The 22,668-nt window shown below is 46.9% G+C and overlaps 1 protein-coding gene across 2 annotated transcripts in view; it reads right to left on the reverse strand.

The window, feature by feature from the left end:
• The window catches only part of LOC139267485 (dynein axonemal heavy chain 8-like), a 2,569,686-nt gene that overhangs the window by 1,149,126 nt on the left and 1,397,892 nt on the right, over nt 1-22,668 (reverse strand). For both annotated transcript variants that reach the window (XM_070885867.1, XM_070885866.1), the window contains one exon: nt 17,435-17,539. In XM_070885867.1, coding sequence (XP_070741968.1) covers nt 17,435-17,539 — 105 coding nt within the window. The remainder of the gene's footprint in view (nt 1-17,434; nt 17,540-22,668) is intronic.

The following is a 22,668-nucleotide window of genomic DNA, read 5'->3' on the forward strand; positions in this document are numbered from 1 at the left end:
TTGCGCTGCCTGCACTTGCTTTCTGCATGCTCTCGACGACGAGACTCGAGGTGCTCAGCACCCTCCCGGATGCTCTTCCTCCACTGAGGGCGGTCTTTGGCCAGGGACTCCCAGGTGTCGGTGGGGATGTTACATTTTATCAAGGAGCTTTGAAGGTGTCCTTGAAACATTTCCTCTGCCCACCTGGGGCTCGCTTGCCATGTAGGAGTTCCGAGTAGAGCGCTTGCTTTGGGAGTCTTGTGTCAGGCATGCAAACAATGTGGCCCGCCCAACAGAACTGGTCGAGTGTGGTCAGTGCTTCGATGCTGGGGATGTTGGTCTGATCGAGGACACTAACATTGGTGCATCTGTCCTCCCAGAGGATTTGCAGGATATTGTGGAGAAATAATTTGTTATGTAGGAATAAAGAGTCTGACTGGATGCTGTGAGCTCAAAGTAAAGTGTGACCATAGTCTTTTATTGCATGTCTCCAGAGTGCCTCTCCAGCTTGTGAGGCCTCCTTAAGTACCTGTGCTCCCAAGGGATTGTGGGATCCCTTGGGACTCCAGGGGATGAGCCCTCTGGTGGCTGTACAAAGTATATACAAGTTTACATATATAACATCGTTGGTGGTATTTCTCCAGCAATTTGAGGAGTCCACTGTATATGATCCACGTCTCTGAGCCATACAGGAGCACGGGTATCACTGCAGCCCTGTAGACCATGAGCTTGTACACAGTACATACATATGGCTGCCACATGCCTCGCCAGGTTGGCAACACCCCACAGGCAGACCATAAAGCATTGTTACAATGTCTAATCCATTACTTTCACAGTCACCACCATTGTTGGAGGTAAACTGGGCGGCTTCCCATTGTGCACACAAATTTTTCCAAATCTAGAAAGTTTTGAAATAAGTAAATTTATGGCAAAGATTAAATTAACGGAAACTTCAGAATAACATTGAACAAAATACCCAAGTTACTTGTGAATCTACTTGTGTGGCATCTTTTTCTTACATGTGTTTCGACGTGGTGCTACCCCTGTAGCTTCAGCAGAGATAGAGGCAGCCTCTTCATCTCTCTGCTGCGCCTGCTTTGACACTTTTGGGCGGTCACCCTAAGAGTTTTGGAGCCTGTGACGGCCCCTCCAAAGTCTGCTCCTCCTGCGACTGTGCAGGGGCAGACTCGGCCATTGCTGTGCGAGGAGGCATCTGGTGCTCTGACTGAGGGGTTGGCAAGGGGGGAGAAGTGTGAGCGCTTGGAGAGGTGCCCCAACTTCCATGTCCCCTCTCAGCATTATTCCTCTCATGAGCCACTCGCACTTTTCTGCTAGCATGGAGCTGGAGAGTACCTTGCTGCACATCAGTGGGGCCATGAGGACCCATGTCTACACTGACATCGCTCCTCGCTTCTGGCATATATTCTGCATGGATATCCATCTATCCTCCATAAATACTCATCTATTCTCCATAGACACCATGTGCTCCCAAAACTGCTCCGTGCTATTCATAGAGGAGCCTAGTCGCCATTGCCTGCGACACAGTGGTGTTCATGTTGGAGAAGGACATCCATTCTCTGATCAGTGACAGTCATTGTGCTTGTAAAACCTGTCAGAGCCTCCTGCACTTGTTCCTGCAGCTCCAGGATCGGCCTTTTTCTGAATGGCCCCCCAGGCTAAGTGTCTGTGCCCTCAGTGAGGAGTCTCCACTGCTGTCTCTGTCTCCAACATCTGCTCTTGCTCACTTGTGACTTGTGAGACACAGGTGACAGCACTACTCTATCTTGCGAGGGACCCACTGAGGTGTGCGTATCTGCGCTGGTGTTGGGTGGGCTTACATCAGTTGACGTTTTGCCCTGAGAGGCTCCTCTGAGAAATCATCTTTGGCTTCCTCTTGGACAGTAAAAGGCTATTATTGATGGACCCGTAGAAGAGTAAAGAGATGAGTTAGCTATATCATATGTGCATTGGACACAGATAACATTTTGCACATAATTATCATTCAGTAGTTGCGGACATCAGCCCTCATATAGTGACTGATGTATGCCATATAGCTGTATGAAAAGTGATTCTGTCACCAGGTTGCTGAGATGTCCCCTCTCTCCATCTCACATTTCCGGGTGCTTGGACACGCCCAGCAGCTTCAGCACAGCCTCTACTGCAGTGGTCAGGGTTGCGAGTGATGGAAGTCCTCCACCAGTTCTCTCCCTCTCCCTCTTCTTGTGGACTCTCTTTTCCTGCAAGTAGGGAAAGAAGAGAAGGTTGAGTTAGAGTAATGGAATGAGTGTAAGGAAAGGATGAATGCATGTGTAGAGGGTGACTATGATGAAGTGGGGTGGCATTGCCAAGTAGCCTCCTTGTATGTTGTTAGTTGATATGATTGCATTCAGATGAGAGTGAGTGCGAGGAACGGATAGTCAGATTGGGATGTGATAATGTAGCTAGAGAGGGATGGGTGGAGGTGCAAGGTATGTTGGTGTGATTAAGGATGTGCAGGTGTAGGATTGGGAAGGCAGAGTGATGGGGATGTGATGAGAGGCACAGCGGGATGAAGGTGAGTGTGGCTTTGTACTCACCTTTCCTGATATCATAAGATCATTGAACCATTTGCAGCACTGCACCCAGATCTTCCTTACATACCTGCTGTTGACCTCCTCAGCTATCTGGAGCCAGATTCCTTTGTTTTGCTGGGGAGGTCTCTTCTGCCCATCAGGAGTGAAGCTGACATTCCTGCATGTTCTAACTCTATCCACAAGTATGTGGAGGGAATCAATGGTGAACATGGGTACAGTCCTCTTCCTCTGTCCAGTCATTTGTGCCCCTGTGTGCAGCAGTAGAACTCAATTGCACTGACTGCACATGCCAAGATGAACCTTCAAATGCAATGTGGCCATGGTCCCTTTAAATATACAGGCTGAAAATGCATCATTGATGACATCACTGGACCCGCTCCATTTAATTGGGCTAGACGACACACAGGGCAGGCTTAACAGGCCCCATTATTGCAAAATCATTCTGTGAAGCAGGATGGAGGTAGCAATTGGCTTGGGATCCAACATGGCCACCGCCTGCACTGGACCCGTCAAGGTAGGCAAAATTACAGCCAAAACGTTTAAATGAAATCATCTCTCATTCTTCTAAACTCACGCTACTCAATCTCTTCTCATAGGACAACCCATTGTGGTTATTCAATCTCTTGTGGCATTGTAAACATTTTGAAATTTTCTTTTTTGAGCAGTTTCCTGCTCAATATGACAAATTCAGCAGCAAACGAAATCTCATGAAGTAGTAAAAATCAGTATTTTGTTGGGTGGGCTCGCAATATTAACTTCTAGCAATAGAGCAGCTCAAATCTAGGTTCCCAAAGTAATCGTGAATGCATCATTCCATTAAAATTGGCCAATCACCATTCAATGTGTAAAGCATAGCCCAGATAGATTGCCTATCTTGAGCATCTCTATTGATGCTCTTCCATATGTATAAACCTCCTCCCAATACTAAGGCCTGTTCCACACAAGGGACAGGTGATCAACACTTGATAATTGAAGTCGTATCCTATTGGTTTATTCACTTGTCTTGGGTGGTTAAATAACTTGTGGGTAGAAATTCCATTAATGAGAAACAAGATTGGATTGCAGGGAAGTTGTGTATTGGCCTGTGTGCCAAATAATCTCTGCTATTTTCACTGCACTGTTTAACATAATCACATCAAAACTCTATAGCCTACAAATTCAATTGCACAGTGCCCATTTTTCTGGCATAAGACAAGTGTCTATAGATACAATATGGTAGGTGGTGTGCGTTGGTCCCACATTGGTCCCGTCTGTCATAAGAACATAAGAAATAGGTGCAGGAGTAAGTCAAAAGATCCCTAGAGCCCGTTCTGCCATTCATTAAGATCATGGCTGAACTTTGACATTTTTCAAATTCATTCCTGAGGATTGGGCATCGCTGGCAAGGCCAGCACTTTTATTACCCATCCCTAATTGCCCTTGAGAAGGTTGTGGTGAGCCACCTTCTTGAACCGTTGCAGTCCGTGTGGTGAAGTTACTCCCATAGTGCTGTTCGGAAGGGAGTTCCAGGATTTTGACCCAGCGATGATGAAGGAACAGCGATTTATTTCCAAGTCAGGATGGTGTGTGAATTGAAGGCTGGAACTCCATTTTCCATGTCCTATCCCTCTATCCCTTGATTAACTCAGTTTAACCTCGGTAGTGGGGAAGATTTCAGAAATCAGGGTCAAAATTAACAATCACTTGGACAAGTATGGATTAATTAAGGAAAGCCAGCATAGATTTATCAAAGGCAAATTTGCTGATGATACAAAGATAGGTAGGAAAGCAAGTTGTGAGGAGGACGCAAAGAATCTGCAAAGGGATATAGACAGGTTAAGTGAGTGGACAAAAATTTGGTAGATGGAGTATAATGTGGGAAAATGTGAGGTTATCCACTTTGGTAGGAAGAATAAAAAGCAAATTTTTATTTAAATGGGGAGAGAGACTACAAAATGCTGCAGTACAGAGGGATCTGGGGGTCTTCGTACATGAAACACAAAAAGTTAGCATACAGGTACAGCAAGTTATTAGGAAGGCAAATTGAATGTTGGCCTTTAATGCAAATGGGATGGAGTATAAAAGTAGGGAAGGCCTGCTACAACTGTACAGGGCGTTGGTGAGACCACACCTGGAGTACTGTGTACAGCTTGGGTCTCCTTATTTAATGAGGAATATACTTGCATTGGAGACAGTTCAGAGAAGGTTCACAAGGTTGATACCTGAAATGAAGGGGTTGTCTTGTGAAGAAAGGTTGTGCAGGTTGTGCCTATACTCATTGGAGTTTAGAAGAATGAGAGGTGATCTTATTTAAATATATAAGATTCTGAAGGGGCTTGACAGGGTAAATGCAGCAAGCATGTTTCCCCTAGTTTCCCCTAGAATTTAGAACTAGGGGGCATAGTTTCAGAATAAGGGGTCACCCATTTAAAACAGAGTTGAGGAGGAATTTCTTCTCTCAGAGGCTCGTGAATCTTTGGAATTCTCTACACCAGCGAGCTGTGGAGGCTGGACATTGAATATGTTTAAGGTGGAGATAGATAGATTTTTGAACTACAGGGGAGTCAAGGGCTATTGGGAGTGGGCAGGAAAGTGGAGTTCAGGCTGAAGTCAGATCAGCCATGATCATATTGAATAGCGGAGCAGGCTCGAGGGGCCAAATTACCTACTCCTGCTTCTATTTCTTAATTTCTTATGTTCTTATGTTCTAAGTCATGCTTAACTAACTTGATCGAGTTTTTTGATGAGGTAACAGAGAGCAATGCGGTTGATGTGGTGTACATGGACTTCCAAAAGGCATTGAATAAAGTGGCACATTATAGGCTTGCCAGTAAAGTTGAAGCCCATGGAATAAATGGGGAACTGGCAGCATGAATACAAAATTGGCTAAGTGACAGGAAGCAGAGAGTCGTGGTGAACAATTGTTTTTCAGACTAGAGGAAGGTATACAGTGGTGTTCCCCAGGGGTCGATACTAGGACCACTGCCATAACATAACAATTATGAGCAGGAGTGGGCTATTTGGCCCCTCAAGCCTGCTCCACCATTCAATAAGCTCATCAATGATCATCTACCTCAACTCCACTTTCCTGCACTATCCCCATATCCTTTGATTCTTTTAATATTCAAAAATCTAGCAATCTCTGTCTTGAATATACTCTGGGATAGAGAATTCCAAAGATTTACAATCCTCTGAGCGAAGAAATTTCTCCTCATCTCAGTCCTAAATGGCTGACCCCTTATTCTGAGTCTCTGACCCCTGGTTCTAGACTCCCTAGCCTTCCTGCATCTACCCTGGCAATGTTATATGTTACAATGAGAACACCTCTCATTCTTCTAAACTCTAGATTATACAGGCCTAGTCTACTCATTCGCCACAGTCTGCACATCCCAGGAATCAGTCTGGTGAACCTTTGTTGCACTCCCTCCATAGCAAATATATCCCTCCTTAGGTAAGGAGACCAAAACTGCCTTTCTTGATATATATTCATTACTTGGACTTGGATGTACAGGGCACAATTTCAAAATTTCCGATTGACACAAAACTTGGAAGTATAGTGAACAGTGAGGAGGATCATGACAGACTTGAAGAAGATATAGATAGGCTGGTGAAATGGGCGGATTCGTGGCAGATGAAATGTAATGCAGAAAAGTGATACATTTTGGCAGGAAGAATGAGGAGAGGCAATATAAATTAATGCTAAAGTGGGTGCAAGAATAGAGAGATCTGGGGTTATATGTACACAAATCTTTGAAGGTGGCAGGGCAGGTTGAGGAAATATTTACAGGAATGGTTCCAGGGATGAGGGACTTCAGTTACGTGGATAGATAGGAGAAGCAGGGTTGCTCTGTGTAGAGCAGAGAAGTTTGAGAGGTGAATTGATAGAGGTGTTCAAAATCATGATAGGTCTAGACAGAGTAGATAGAGAGAAACTGTTCCAGTTGGCAGAAGGGTCAAGAAGCAGAGGAGACAAATTTAAGGTGATTGGCGAATGAACCAAAAGCGACATGAAGAAAAACATTTTTACGGATCTGGAATGCACTACCTGCTAAGTTGGAGATAGATACAATCTTGGCTTTCAAAAGGGAATTGGATAAGTACCTGAAGGAAAACATTTTGCAGGGCTACGGGGAAAGGGCCGGAGAGTGGGACTAGGCAAAGTTTTCTTTCAGGGAGCCGGCATAGGTTTGATGACACGAATGGCCTCCTTCTGTGCTGTAACCATTCTATGATTCCCTTATAGTCCAGGAATCTATTGATTTCAGTCCTGAATGTACTCAATATACTCATCGACTGAGCATCCACAGCCCTATGGGATAGAGAATTCCAAAGATTCACAACCCTCTGAGTGATAAAATGTCTGTGGATCAGCTTCTTTGTATGCATCTAGGTCATGTACTGGAACTGTTCAGGAAGCTCACTAGGGTCCTACGCAGGTTGTAGGACTCTTTTGTAAAATTGGTCTGCCCCAGTGACTGACTCATGACATGTTAGCTCACTCAGAAAATGATGGTGCTGACAATCAGGACGGACCCTACAGGTTCAATGCAAGGACTCATTCGCTCCATGCAGGTAACTTGCTGATTTATCCTCAGGCTGCTAGTTAAATTTTGGTTATTTTCTGCATTCCACAATTTATTTTTGGTAAAAACATTGTGCTGGCGCTGGACTGCTTTTGTCTGCTTTGGAAAAGCTTTATTCCAATTATGGGTGATATTGTCTAGCTTTGGGTCTGGAGGAGGAGAGGAGCAACAAAGAAGACAGGAGAGAGCATGAGCAGCTGGGAGAAGAGGAAGGAGAGCACTTCTCAGGAGACCATAATCACGGCGGGTCTTTGTGGGGGAACTTTTCATACCTCAATATCACCAAGAAGTAATGTGTGAGGTGCCGCACTCCCCTTCACTCAAACTGAGGAATGTAAAGCACTGGCTGTGGCTAGCATGGTCACCATGGCCCTCAATTTTTACACCATGGGGTCATTCCAGGCTGAAGCAGGTGACATTAGCGATATATCATAGGTTGCTGTGCACCACTAAATTTGACATCACCAAGGCTCTCTATCCCAGGAGTAACACATACATCACATTCTGATGGACAGAACTTTATAGAGTTACAGCACAGAAACAGGCTATTCGACCCAACTGGTCCATGCCAGTGCTTATTCTTCACACAAGCCTCCTCCGACCCTTCTTCATCTAACCCTATCATCATATCCTTCTATTCCTTTCTCCTTCATATATCTATGCGATTCACCACACCTACTCCTTGTTATAGTTAATTCCACATGTTACCACTCTCCTGAATTCCCAATTGGATTTAGTAGTAACTATCTTATATTTATGACCTCTAGCTTTGGACTCCCCCACAAGTGGAAATAATTTATGTACACCTACCCTATCAAACCCTTTCATAATCTTAAAGATCTCTATCAGGTCTCCTCTCAGCCTTCTCTTTTCCAGTGAAAAGAACCCCAGCCTGATCAGCCTGTCCTGATAAGTATATCCTCTCAGTTCTGGTGTCATTCTTGTGAATCTTTGTTGCACCATCTCCAGTGCCTCTATATAGTTTTTGTAATACAGAGACCAGGGGATCAAAATTCTCCTGTTTTGCGACACCCATTAGCACCTCCCGGGGATGTTAACGGGGCGCAAAATGGTTTATGCCCAGGGGGAGGAGCACTACGCGAAATTGCGCGGGAGTTAGTGGAGGCATTGACACGTTAGTGCCATGCACTGCCGGTAGTGGCCCAGGCCACCGCGCAACCGCCAATCACGGACAGAAGTTAAAGGAGAGGTCAGGAGCGCCCTGCGCCGTCATCTTACGTGTTTGGCCGACACACCGGTCGGCCCTTTCTTTACTTTTCTGGCATGGTCTGGTCCATCATCGTGCAGCCCAGCACTCCATTTTGGGTGCCGGGCTGCACCCTTCGCACCACGCCGCCCTGCTGGCCCAGCGGAGGCCATCAGAGGTCCAGCAGAGAGCGTAGCGGCCCTCTCCTTTGCGTGCGAGATTACGCTCCACCTGTTGTGAGGGGCGGTAACTGCAATTTCGCGGCCAGACCGGGACTATCCGCGCCAGACGCAGGAAGTCCCGCCCTGAGCCGGTTACTGCGCCCAATCGGGGTGCTGTGAAATTTTTCCCCCCAAGTATGAAAAAATAAAGTGTGAAAGAGAAAATCATGGCAAGAGAGCATTACAAGCATCCCCATGGCGCAAGGTACCACATTGTTTACATACACCCCATTTCTTGCTTGGAATATTTCTCAATAGAAAGGGATACCACTCCAAGAATGTGGAGCTTGTTTGCGACCAATTCGATCAAACGAAGGGGGAAGTTTTGTTTTTGATACAGCGGGATAGTAGAACATATGGCCTAGAAATCTGATGTGCCCATGTGTGAATGATGAGACCGAGATGCTCCCAATATTGGACCTGAAGTCTTCTTATAATGGAGATGGGGAAGCGCAACAGCCCGCCGGCAAATATCGCTGCAGGTTTGGGCCATTGCTAGCTTCACAGTGGCCCTCAGGTAAGTGGGTCCGTAAGTCAGGCTCGGTTTCGGGGTCAGAAGTGTCATCAGGCCGTGGATTGAGGTCACGATCGTAGTTGGGAAATATGTGACCGTGGATCGCGGGGGCCAATTGGGGCACAGGTCTGGGGTTCAGGCAATCAGGGGGAACATGGGGAGGATCGGGGGATTGGGAGAGGCTGGGATCAGTGGGGATGGGAATCTGGAGCGGTTACAAGCTTTAATTAAATGTGGGGTCATAAATTGTAAACAATGTGAAAACCATGGTGGGTTTAGGGGGAGTCCGAATAACCTGATCTGGAACGGCGGGTCAGTGATTTTAATATGTTAATGAGGCTATTTTCCTCAGATTTTTGCAGCTATTTAAATTTAACAGCTGTAGGTTGGGTTTCCCAGTGCTTCGGAAACTTTGCAGCTGAAGGGAGATGGGAGCTTCCAGATCCAGCAGGTGAATGCTTTTCCAGCACTGCTTGTGGGCCAGTAAGGGCAGGAGTGCTTCCCACCCGGCTCCTGAAGCAAACCTGCCACGATCTCTCTCCGACCCCCCCCCCCCCGCCCCCGCAACCTCCAGACCTTCCCCCGCAATCGGCCATCCCTCCCCGCAATCTCCGAAACCCTCCCATGATTTCCAGACCCCCCTTTATGCGATATCCAGACCCGCCTCCACATAGTCTCCAGAACCCCATCTCCCCCCACCCCCCCCACCGCCGCGAGATCCCTCCCCTCCCGCAATCCCTCCTCGCTAGCGCATTCCCAGCCCCACTGACCCCTATCTTCCCGATTGTCAGGAACCATCTCCAGTGGTCTCCGGCTATTGTTTTGTGCCATAGACATTCCGCTCGGCAACTGGGAAAGGGATGGGAAAGGGAATAAAAATATAATGATGTCATGCCGTTAAATTCCTCAGGACTTGCACCTTCTCGGTATTTCCAGGTTTCTAGGCTACTGACAGGAGCCCCGCTCCCTCCCTATATATATTGGGGTCAATAACTCTGTTAATCAATTGTTGACAGTTTTACCATTTCCGATTTACGTCCTTTCACGATTGTTTTTCCCAAAATATAATACTGCACTGAACTGCATCTGGTCAATGTTAACTTTTCTATCCTGCAATCTCCAAATTCCTCTTTACACTTTGTAATGCCACCTAATCAGTAAACATCTTATCATTCATTTTATGTCTGCATTCCTTCTTGTGACAATGTCCAAATCAGATATAAGAACATAAGAACATAAGAAATAGGAGCAGCAGTAGGCCATACAGCCCCTTGAGCTTGCCCCACCATTTAACACTGTGACACATTCTCCATAATTAAGGGTTACGGGGAGCGGGCGGGTAAGTAGAGCTGAGTCCACGGCCAGATCAGCCATGATCTTGATGAATGGCGGAGCAGGCTCGAGGGGCTAGATGGCCTACTCCTGTTCCTAATTCTTATGTTCTTATGTTCTTAAGACGATCATGGCTGGTCCGGTCATGGACTCAGCTCCACTTCCGTGTCTGCTCCCTAAAATCCTTAATCCCTTATCGGCTAGGAAACTGTCTATCTCTGTCTTGAATTTATTCAATGTCCCAGCTTCCACAGCTTTCTGAGGCAGTGAATTCCACATATTTACAACCCTCAGGGAACTAATTTCTCCTCATCTCAGTTTTAAATGGGCAGCCTCTTATTCTAAGATTATGCCTCCTAGTTCTAGTCTCCCCCATCAATGGAAACATCCTCTCTGCATCCACCTTGTCAAGCCCCCTCATAATCTTATACATTTTGATAAGATTCTTCTGAATTCCAATGAGTAGAGGCCCAACCTACTCAACCTTTCTTCATAAGTCAACCCCCTCATCTCCGGAATCAACCTAGTGAACCTTCTCTGAACTGCCACCAAAGCAAGTATCTCCTTTCGTAAATATTGAAATCAAAACTGTACGCAGTATTCCAGGTGTGGCCTCACCAATACCCTGTATAACTGTAGCAAAACTTCCCTGCTTTTATACTCCATCCCCTTTGTTATAAAGGCCATATATAAGTGGAAAACAAGAATTTGACATGAAAGTATTAACCAGTGTACTAACAATATCCCACAGACTCCGCACATTCACCCAAGGCAGGAATCGAACTGAGACGGTCAACCCGGGAGCATAAAGCACCGAACCGTCTCAACCTGTGAAAAACTGTGATAAGATCCCAGAGGAGGGTATTGTCATGTATGTACATGCTGTTTGTAGCCACCAGATGGTGTCATTGTTGGAGGCCACTGAGCAGCACGCACATGGTGCTGTTCTGGTATAAAAGGACAGCCATTTTGGGAGTCAGGCACTTTGGGCCATAATAAAGCAGGAACAAGGTTGTATCTTGTTCAATTAAACAGTACTCAGGTTGTATCTTTATTGCAAACATAACATTTTGATAAATAGTATTAATCACCTTTAATACCTTTAACAAGCTCTCCACTGGAGTGGAGTTAATCTACAGGACAAGTGGGAAATTGTTCAACCTCCGATGCTTCCAGTCCAGATCCAAGGTTGTTCCAACCTCCGTCATTGAATTATGATATGCAGATGATGCTTGCGTTTGTGCACACTTGGAGTGCGAACTCCAAACCATCATTAACACCTTTACTGAAGCGTAGCTTACTGGGCCTTACATTAAACATCAGTAAGACAAATGTTCTCTACCAACCTGCCCCCCACCACCCCCCTCCCCACACAGTACTGCTCCCAAATTATCAAGATCCATGAAGAGACATTGGACAATGTGGATCACTTCCCATACCTTGGAAGCCTACTATCAGCAAGGACAGATATCGATGACGAAGTCCAACACTGCCTTCAGTGTGCCAGTGCAGCCTTCGGCCGCCTGAGGAAAAGAGTGTTCAAAGACGAGCATCTCAAACCCGGCACCAATCTCATGGTCTGCAGAGCAGTAGTGATACCCTCCCTCCTATATGCTTCAGAGACATGGACTATGTACAGTAGGCACCCCAAAGCACTGCAGAAGTACCACCAACGCTGCCTCCGCAAAATCCTGCAAATTCATTGGCAAGGTAGGCACACCAACGTCAGCGTTCTCTCTCAAGCCAAATCTCCAGCATCAAACCATTGATCATGCTCGATCAGCTCCAATGGAAGGGCCACATTGTCCACACCCCTGATACTGGACTCCCAAAACAAGCGCTCTACTCCGAGCTACGTCATGGCAAGCGAGTCCCAGGAGGGCAGAGAAAATGCTTCAAGGAGGCGGGAGCTCGGAGCAGCGCGAGTCCGGGGTCGGCGAGAGGCCTATAAAGGCCAGCGGGAGCTCGGAGCAGTCAGTCGAGGAGGCGGGAGCTCGGAGCAGCGCGAGTCCGGGGTCGGCGAGAGGCCTATAAAGGCCAGCGGGAGCTCGGAGCAGTCAGTCGAGGAGGCGGGAGCTCGGAGCAGCGCGAGTCCGGGGTCGGCGAGAGGCCTATAAAGGCCAGCGGGAGCTCGGAGCAGTCAGTCGAGGAGGCGGGAGCTCGGAGCAGCGCGAGTCCGGGGTCGGCGAGAGGCCTATAAAGGCCAGCGGGAGCTCGGAGCAGTCAGTCGAGGAGGCGGGAGCTCGGAGCAGCGCGAGTCCGGGGTCGGCGAGAGGCGTACCGGTGCAGCTACAGGGAGAAGGCAAAAAAACAAAGGTGACGTCACAGCCTAGGGGGTAAGTGATTGGCTGGTGATTGGTGAGTAGTTTTTCTTTTTCTTCTTATATTGGTCAGTAACTTTTAACATTGTTATTACCAGTTTAAGTGTATCTAAGGGTTAAGACATGGCAGGAGAGCTCAGTCGGGTGTTATGCTCCTCCTGTACCATGTGGGAACTCAGGGACGCTTCCGGTGTCCCTGACGACTATGTGTGCGGGAAGTGTATCCGCCTCCAGCTCCTGACGGTCCGCGTTACGGAATTGGAGCTGAAGGTGGATTCACTCTGGAGCATCCACGATGCTGAGAATGACGTGAGTATCACGTGTAGTGAGTTGGTCTTACCGCAGGGAAAGGGTCCACAGCCAGATAGGGAATGGAAGACCAGCAGGAAGAGTAGAGCAAGGAAGGTAGTGCAGGGGTCCCCTGCGGTCATCCCCCTGCAAAACAGATACACCGCTTTGGGTACTGTTGAGGGGAATGACTCATCAGGGGAGGGCAGCAGCAGCCAAGTTCATGGCACCGTGGCTGGCTCTGCTGCACAGGAGGGCAAGAAAAAGAGTGGGAGAGCGATAGTGATAGGGGATTCAATTGTGAGGGGAATAGATAGGCGTTTCTGCGGCCGCAACCGAGACTCCAGGATGGTATGTTGCCTCCCTGGTGCAAGGGTCAAGGATGTCTCGGAGCGGGTGCAGGACATTCTGAAATGGGAGGGAGAACAGCCAGTTGTCGTGGTGCACATTGGTACCAACGACATAGGCAAAAAAAGGGATGAGGTCCTACGAAACGAATTTAAGGAGCTAGGAGCTAAATTAAAAAGTAGGACCTCAAAAGTAGTAATCTCGGGATTGCTACCAGTGCCACGTGATAGTCAGAGTAGGAATCGCAGGATAGCGCAGATGAATACGTGGCTTGAGCAGTGGTGCAGCAGGGAGGGATTCAAATTCCTGGGGCATTGGGACCGGTTCTGGGGGAGGTGGGACCAGTACAAACCGGACGGTCTGCACCTGGGCAGGACTGGAACCAATGTCCTCGGGGGAGTGTTTGCTAGTGCTGTTGGGGAGGATTTAAACTAATATGGCAGGGGGATGGGAACCAATGCAGGGAGACAGAGGGAAACAAAAAGGAGCCAAAAGCAAAAGACAGAAAGGAGATGAGGAAAAGTGTAGGGCAGAGAAACCCAAGGCAAAGAACAAAAAGGGCCACTGTACAGCAAAATTCTAAAAGGACAAAGGGTGTTAATAAAACAAGCCTCAAGGCTTTGTGTCTTAATGCAAGGAGTATCCGCAATAAGGTGGATGAATTAATTGTGCAAATAGATGTTAACAAATATGATGTGATTGGGATTACGGAGACGTGGCTCCAGGATGATCAGGGCTGGGAACTCAACATTCAGGGGTATTCAACATTCAGGAAGGATAGAATAAAAGGAAAAGGAGGTGGGGTAGCATTGCTGGTTAAAGAGGAGATTAATGCAATAGTTAGGAAAGACATTAGCTTGGATGATGTGGAATCTATATGGGTAGAGCTGCAGAACACCAAAGGGCAAAAAACGTTAGTAGGAGTTGTGTACAGACCTCCAAACAGTAATAGGGATGTTGGGGAGGGCATCAAACAGGAAATTAGGGGTGCATGCAATAAAGGTGTAGCAGTTATAATGGGTGACTTTAATATGCACATAGATTGGGCTAGCCAAACTGGAAGCAATACGGTGGAGGAGGATTTCCTGGAGTGCATAAGGGATGGTTTTCTAGACCAATATGTTGAGGAACCAACTAGGGGGGAGGCCATCTTAGACTGGGTGTTGTGTAATGAGAGAGGATTAATTAGCAATCTCATTGTGCGAGGCCCCTTGGGGAAGAGTGACCATAATATGGTGGAATTCTGCATTAGGATGGAGAATGAAACAGTAAATTCAGAGACCATGGTCCAGAACTTAAAGAAGGGTAACTTTGAAGGTATGAGGCGAGAATTGGCTAGGATAGATTGGCGAATGATACTTAGGGGGTTGACTGTGGATGGGCAATGGCAGACATTTAGAGACCGCATGGATGAAGTACAACAATTGTACATTCCTGTCTGGCGTAAAAATAAAAAGGGGAAGGTGGCTCAACCGTGGCTATCTAGGGAAATCAGGGATAGTATTAAAGCCAAGGAAGTGGCATACAAATTGGCCAGAAATAGCAGCGAACCTGGGGACTGGGAGAAATTTAGAACTCAGCAGAGGAGGACAAAGGGTTTGATTAGGACAGGGAAAATGGAGTACGAGAAGAAGCTTGCAGGGAACATTAAGGCGGATTGCAAAAGTTTCTATAGGTATGTAAAGAGAAAAAGGTTGGTGAAGACAAACGTAGGTCCCCTGCAGTCAGAATCAGGGGAAGTCATAACGGGGAACAAAGAAATGGCGGATCAATTGAACAAGTACTTTGGTTCGGTATTCACTAAGGAGGATACAAACAACCTTCCGGATATAAAAGGGGTCAGAGGGTCTAGTAAGGAAGAGGAACTGAGGGAAATCTTTATTAGTCGGGAAATTGTGTTGGGGAAATTGATGGGATTGAAGGCAGATAAATCCCCAGGGCCTGATGGCCTGCATCCTAGAGTACTTAAGGAGGTGGCCTTGGAAATAGCGGATGCATTGACAGTCATTTTCCAACATTCCATTGACTCTGGATCAGTTCCTATGGAGTGGAGGGTAGCCAATGTAACCCCACTTTTTAAAAAAGGAGGGAGAGAGAAAACAGGGAATTATAGACCGGTCAGCCTGACCTCAGTAGTGGGTAAAATGATGGAATCAATTATTAAGGATGTCATAGCAGTGCATCTGGAAAATGGTGACATGATAGGTCCAAGTCAGCATGGATTTGTGAAAGGGAAATCATGCTTGACAAATCTTCTGGAATTTTTTGAGGATGTTTCCAGTAAAGTGGACAAAGGAGAACCAGTTGATGTGGTATATTTGGACTTTCAGAAGGCTTTCGACAAGGTCCCACACAAGAGATTAATGTGCAAAGTTAAAGCACATGGGATTGGGGGTAGTGTGCTGACGTGGATTGAGAACTGGTTGTCAGACAGGAAGCAAAGAGTAGGAGTAAACGGGTACTTTTCAGAATGGCAGGCAGTGACTAGTGGAGTGCCGCAAGGTTCTGTGCTGGGGCCTCAGCTGTTTACATTGTACATTAATGATTTAGACGAGGGGATTAAATGCAGTATCTCCAAATTTGCGGATGATACTAAGTTGGGTGGCAGTGTGAGCTGCGAGGAGGATGCTATTAGGCTGCAGAGTGACTTGGATAGGTTAGGTGAGTGGGCAAATGCATGGCAGATGAAGTATAATGTGGATAAATGTGAGGTTATCCACTTTGGTGGTAAAAACAGAGAGACAGACTATTATCTGAATGGTGACAGATTAGGAAAAGGGAAGGTGCAACGAGACCTGGGTGTCATGGTACATCAGTCATTGAAGGTTGGCATGCAGGTACAGCAGGCGGTTAAGAAAGCAAATGGCATGTTGGCCTTCATAGCGAGGGGATTTGAATACAGGGGCAGGGAGGTGTTGCTACAGTTGTACAGGGCCTTGGTGAGGCCACACCTGGAGTATTGTGTACAGTTTTGGTCTCCTAACTTGAGGAAGGACATTCTTGCTATTGAGGGAGTGCAGCGAAGGTTCACCAGACTGATTCCCGGGATGGCGGGACTGACCTATCAAGAAAGATTGGATCAATTGGGCTTGTATTCACTGGAGTTCAGAAGAATGAGAGGGGACCTCATAGAAACGTTTAAAATTCTGACGGGTTTAGACAGGTTAGATGCAGAAAGAATGTTCCCAATGTTGGGGAAGTCCAGAACCAGGGGTCACAGTCTGAGGATAAGGGGTAAGCCATTTAGGACCGAGATGAGGAGAAACTTCTTCACCCAGAGAGTGGTGAACCTGTGGAATTCTCTACCACAGAAAGTAGTTGAGGCCAATTCACTAAATATATTCAAAAGGGAGTTAGATGAAGTCCTTACTACTCGGGGGATCAAGGGTTATGGCGAGAAAGCAGGAAGGGGGTACTGAAGTTTCATGTTCAGCCATGAACTCATTGAATGGCGGTGCAGGCTAGAAGGGCTGAATGGCCTGCTCCTGCACCTATTTTCTATGTTTCTATGTTTCTAAGGATACCCTCAAAGCCTCCTTGAAAAAATGTAACATCCCCACCGACTCTTGGCAATCCCTGACCCAAGACCGCTCAAAGTGGAGGAGAAGCATCCGAGAAGGCATCGAACACTTTGAGTCTCTACATCGGCAGCACACGGAAGCCAAGTACAAACATTGAAGGAGCGTACGACAAATCAAGTACCACACCCATCCTCCCTCCAACCACCATCTACCCCACATGTGACAGAGACTCCAGATCCCGCATTGGTCTTATCAGTCACCTTAGAACTCATTTTAGTGTGGAAGCAAGTCATCCTCGACTCCGGGGGACTGCCTTAGAAGAAGATTCCATTGAATAAAAGGGTAATCTGATCATTTGGGGTCTGATTTGCTCATCTATTTTGTTTGCTTTATACTTCTATTGATGTTTCCAGAAACCCTCTTTTAGCGAATATACCCACTTAATAAAGGTTATGTGCAATAATGCTGATTCAGAATATTATTCAACTTCCTCTAAAATATTCCCACAGATTTAGCATTGATTCTTCATGAATTGTACATTATTTGAATATAAATCTACAATACTCACAGCTTTAACTTGCAAGTTGTTGAAAAAGTACCGAAGTGTGTCAACTCCTTCTGTTTCCTCCTTTGAAATCTCCAGTTGATACTTATTCAGGATATTATATGCTTCCTACATGGAAATCAGTAATAAAGGTAAAAAAAATTAATCTGGCTGCGAAATGATTTGTACATGCGCTGAACTCTATCAATATTAATTAAACACAAGATCGAATTGAAATGACTCATTAAATCTGTAATTGTTGGGTGTCCCATCAGCTACATTAGACAACTGGGAGGAACATAGGAATTAGTAAATGCAAAAATACAAGGGTCCTCTTCCACCATCCTGGTAGTCACATGATAAAACAATACTGGAATTGTTGACTAATCATGGCAATTAATTTCTATCAATTAGTCTACAACGGTGACTAGAGGGTTAACATTCCTCTTTTATTAATATCAGTGGACCGCTTGTTGTATTGCTTGCATTGAATCATTGGGTAGATACAGAGGCCCCAAGTTTCCACATGATTTGCTCCTGATTTTTAGGAGCAACTGGTGTAGAACGGAGTATCTTAGAAATCGGAATTCTCCACATTTAAGTTTTCTGCAGTTCTAGTCAGGTAGAACAGTTTCACTTTGGAACTGAATTTTTTTTTCAAAAGGGGGCGTGTCCGGCCACTGACACCTGATTTAAAAGTTTCCACAGTGAAAACGTACTCCAAACTAACTTAGAATGGAGCAAGTGAAGATTTTTGTAGGCTTGAAAAAACCTTGTCTACACATTAAAAAATCAGGCGTAGGTTACAAATTAGGCATTGGGAATGAGGTGGGGGGGGGAGTGGGGGGAAGGGAAGTCATTAAATTCTACAATAAATCCTTAGTTATACTTATACAAATATTATACAAATAAATCCAACCTGAAAAAAAATTTATAAGCAAAGAAAAGATTAAATAAACCATACTCCTACCTGTGTGAAAGTGCTTCAGGCAGGCATTTCAGTCAGCGGTTTGCCGTCGGTCCCGATGACGGGAGGGGCAGGCAGGCAGCAAGCAGCGTTCCACTTCAGCTGTAGGCATTTCAGTCAGCTCAGCGGTGTGGCGTCGGTCCCGACGACGGGAGGGGCAGGCAGGCAGCCGTTCCCGACGGCAGGAGGGGGGGAGGCAGGGAGAAGGCTGCAGGAAGCCTCATTACTTGAGGCAGCCGTTCCCGACGGAAGTGGGGGGGGAGGCAGGGAGAAGGCTGCAGGAAGCCTCATTACTTGAGGCAGCCGTTTGCCGTCGGGCCCGACGGACGGCAGGGGGAGAAAGCTGCAAGCAATCTCAGTGCTGATCATGGAAGGGCAATGTGGTTTTATTAAAAAATGTTAAAAATTGAACAGCTACAAAGAATTTGAACAGTCTCAAACAAGTGCATGTGTCCCGTTTATCACAGTCTATCTTTAATTACAGAATGCACTCCCTCACCCTCACACACAGAAATATCAAGAAAATTAAAATACAAGCCTTTGCAAGGGTTCAATAAACAAATTTTCACTTTTTCTGCAGCACTTTTTAAAATGGCCGAGTGCCAATGTTTCCTTCAGACTGCGCGTGCGCGAACGTTCCAACGCGCACGCGCAGGTTTGCCGGCACGAAAAAACTAATTTAAATTCTACCTGCCCCCTCCTACTTACAAAATCGTCGCGAGTGGTAGGCTCCGCCTCCTGGGTGCCGCGCCAAGCAGACATCGAGCTGCAAAGCGCTCGAGAATAGCACGTTTTTTTTCAGGCGCCGTTTTCGGCGCGAAAAACAGGCGCCCAGCTCGGAGGGGCGCCTGTTTTGCCGCGTGTGGAAACTTGGGGCCAGAGAAACTATTTCCTCTGTGGGAAAATCCAGAACAAGATGGCACAATCTTAAAATTAGAACTAGGCAACGAAGAAGTGAAATTAGGAAGGACTTTTTCACACAAAAGCTGGTGAAAATCTGAAATGTTCACTCACAAATAGCTGTGCATGCTGGGTCATTTGAAATTTTTTAGACTAAAATCAATAGATTTTTGTGAGATATGGGTATCAAGGGAAAAGGATCCAAGGCAGGTAAATACAGTTGATGAACAAATCAGCCAGGATTGAGGGGCCTTATGCGAGGGGTTGAATAGCCTACTCCTATTCGCCCGCCGAAAATCGGCACCAGTAATTTCCGGGCTAGCGGGCGCAAGGAAAAACTGAGAGCGAAACCCTGAGACACCAGGGTCACGATTTCCCCAACTTTGGTCGGGTGAAGGCTCCTACGACGATCCAGGCCAAAAATAAAGGATCTTGTTCGGCCCACCCTGCACGTATCAAGCTCCAATTAATGGAAGCAAGTTGCTGACATCACCAGATGAGGCGATTCTTGCCGGTTATGTAAAGGAGACATGACTCCGTTTGCTGACAATTCATTTCCCATCCGTTAGTCTGCTGAGAGTTAGTGCAGGAGTGTCGATCAACTCCGTTGGGCGGGCCACGTCGTCCGCATGCCCGATATGAGACTCCCAAAACAAGCACTCTACTCGAAGCTCTGACATGGCAAGCAAGCCCCAGATGGGCAGAGGAAATGCTTCAAGGATACCCTAAAAGCCTCCTTGAAAAAGTGCAACATTTCTACCGATACCTGGGAATCCCTGGCCCAAGACCGCACAAAGTGGAGGAAAAGTATCCGTGAAGGCACTGAACATCTCGTGTCTCTGCGCCTAGAGCAAGCCGAAGCCAAGTGTAAACAGTGGAAGGAGCGCAAGGCAATCCAAGCACCCCACCCACTCGTTCCTTCAATCACCGTCTTTCCCACTTGTAACAGAGACTTTCGGTCTCGCATCGGACTCATCAGCCACATGAGAACTAATTTTTAGTGTGGAAGTAAGTCATCCTCGACTCTGAAGGACTGCCTAAGAAGAAGAGTTATGTCAGCAGCAAGACAAAAATAAGCTCCACCTTCAGCAATGACTGCCTCCATCATCTTGTGGAGGGAGTGAGAAGACGTAGGGAGGTTCTGTTCCTTGCGGATGGCAGGAAGAGGCCACCTCAGCAAACAAAGGCAGCATAGCTACAGGTAGCCCAGGAGATAACAGCTATATCAGTAATGCCTCACACCTAGGTACAGTGCCGCAAAAGGTTCAATGATCTTCTGAGATCTAGAAAAGTGAGTATAAAGTGACACAAAGCATTGATGCTGCTGTGCCTGTCATTACATCCCCACCACTGTGCATTGCTAACTATACTCCTGCGCAACATTACTCATCCTAAAATCCCTTGGACCTTATTCCATCCCTCCCCCTCTATTGACATTATCAGGTCCCCCATCCTACTTTCCATCCCTCATACTCAGCCTCATCATAATGCAAGGAAAACAAGTAACAGGACAAAAGGAGGCAACTTGATATCACCAAGCCATTCCATCAAAGTCTCCCTGCAAAGATGTATCCTATTGCATAAATGATGGTCATTCCATCAGTCTCATTCATCCTTCCTTTCTTTCCTTCCTTGCAGGAAAAGATTGCGCACAATCAGAGGGAGAGGGAGAGAACGGGAGGCCCTCCATCCATGTTTCATCTGACAAATGTGCAGGAGGCAGCAATGGACATAGCTGGAGTGGTGGAAGTGGAGGATGGAGAGAGGTGCTCAATAGAAGGAGCAGGTGACAGAATTATTATTCATGCAGTTGCATGCCTTTCATCATTCATTCACATGGGGTGAAATGTGAACAGAGAAATTAATGGTCATGATGTATATAATGGTATGTGCCTGCACTTGACATCTCGTATATGTAACACCTGGAGCCACACCACCCACTGACCAGGAGGAACAGCAAGAAGACTCCTCAGAGGAGCCTTCTGCCTCTGAGGGTGCAGCCTCACCTCAGACAGTGCAACCCAGCACCAGTGCAGATAAGCACAGCTCGGTGGGTCCGTCGCAACATAAAGTAGTGTTGTCACCTGGTGTCTCACAGGTCACAAGGGAGCCACAACAGATGGTGGAGACAGTAACAGCAGTGGACAGTCCTCGTTGGAGGGTGCAGAAGTCTCCTAGCTCTGCTTGGCTGCATGCAGATGCTGAGCCTTGGGGGCCATCCAAGAAAAGGGCGATCCTGGAGCTGCAGGAACAAGTGCAGGAAGCTCTGTGGTTTTGTGGCCGTGGTGACTTTGAGTGTGAAGAGAGTGGAGGAGTTCATCTCCAACATGAGCACCACCACTGGCAAATATTGCTTCCCCTGTGTATAGGATGGCCACCTGCATGGAGGAATCACATCGCCAGTACAATGACAACATGGTTTCACTTCTAAATAGATGGGCTTCTATGGAGGATGGATGGGCATCTATGGAGGAGAGAAATCAGAGGCTAATAAACATCCTTTCGAGGTGGGATGTCAGTATAGACATGGGCCCTCGTGTCCCACTGAAGTGCAGCAAGGTGCTCCTTGCTCGCAGGAAAGTGCGGGTGGCCGATGTGAGGAGACCTCATAAAAACATATAAAATTCTGACGGGATTGGACAGGTTAGATGCAGGAAGAATGTTCCCGATGTTGGGGAAGTCCAGAACCAGGGGTCACAGTCTAAGAATAAGGGGTAAGCCATATAGGACCGAGATGAGGAGAAACTTCTTCACTCAGAGAATTGTGAACCTGTGGAATTCTCTACCACAGAAAGTTGTTGAAGCCAGTTCGTTAGATATATTCAAAAGAGAGTTAGATGTGGCCCTTAGGGCTAAAGGGATCAAGGAGTATGGAGAGAAAGCAGGAATGGAGTACTGAAGTTGCATGATCAGCCATGATCATATTGAATGGTGGTGCAGGCTCGAAGGGCAGGATGGCCTACTCCTGCACCTACTTTCTATGTTTCTATGATGGTGGGAGGGCACATTGAAGTGGGGGCTCCTCTCCAAGCGCTCCAACTTCCACCCCCTTGGCAACCCCTCGATCAGAGCTCCAGATGCCTCCCCGGACAGTAATGGTTGAGTCTGCCTCTGCACAATCGCAGGAGCAGAAAACTTTGGCAGGGCCCTCACAGGCTCCAAAGCCCAGAGGACGACCACCAAAGGCATCTAAGCAGGTGCAGCAGGAAGGTGTTGAGTCTGCCTCTACCTCTGCTGAAGCCACAGGAGTGGCACCACGTAGAAGCGCCCACAAAAGAAAGATCCCACACAATTAGTCACATGCTTTTCTCATGACGACTATGATGTTTGTACTTTATGCACCAGAGTGGGAATGGACCTCTGACCTCTCTGTCCTCGGTCTCCTACACTG

The sequence above is a fragment of the Pristiophorus japonicus genome, chromosome 7 (genome assembly GCF_044704955.1).
Source record: "Pristiophorus japonicus isolate sPriJap1 chromosome 7, sPriJap1.hap1, whole genome shotgun sequence".
Lineage (NCBI taxonomy): Eukaryota > Metazoa > Chordata > Chondrichthyes > Pristiophoridae > Pristiophorus > Pristiophorus japonicus.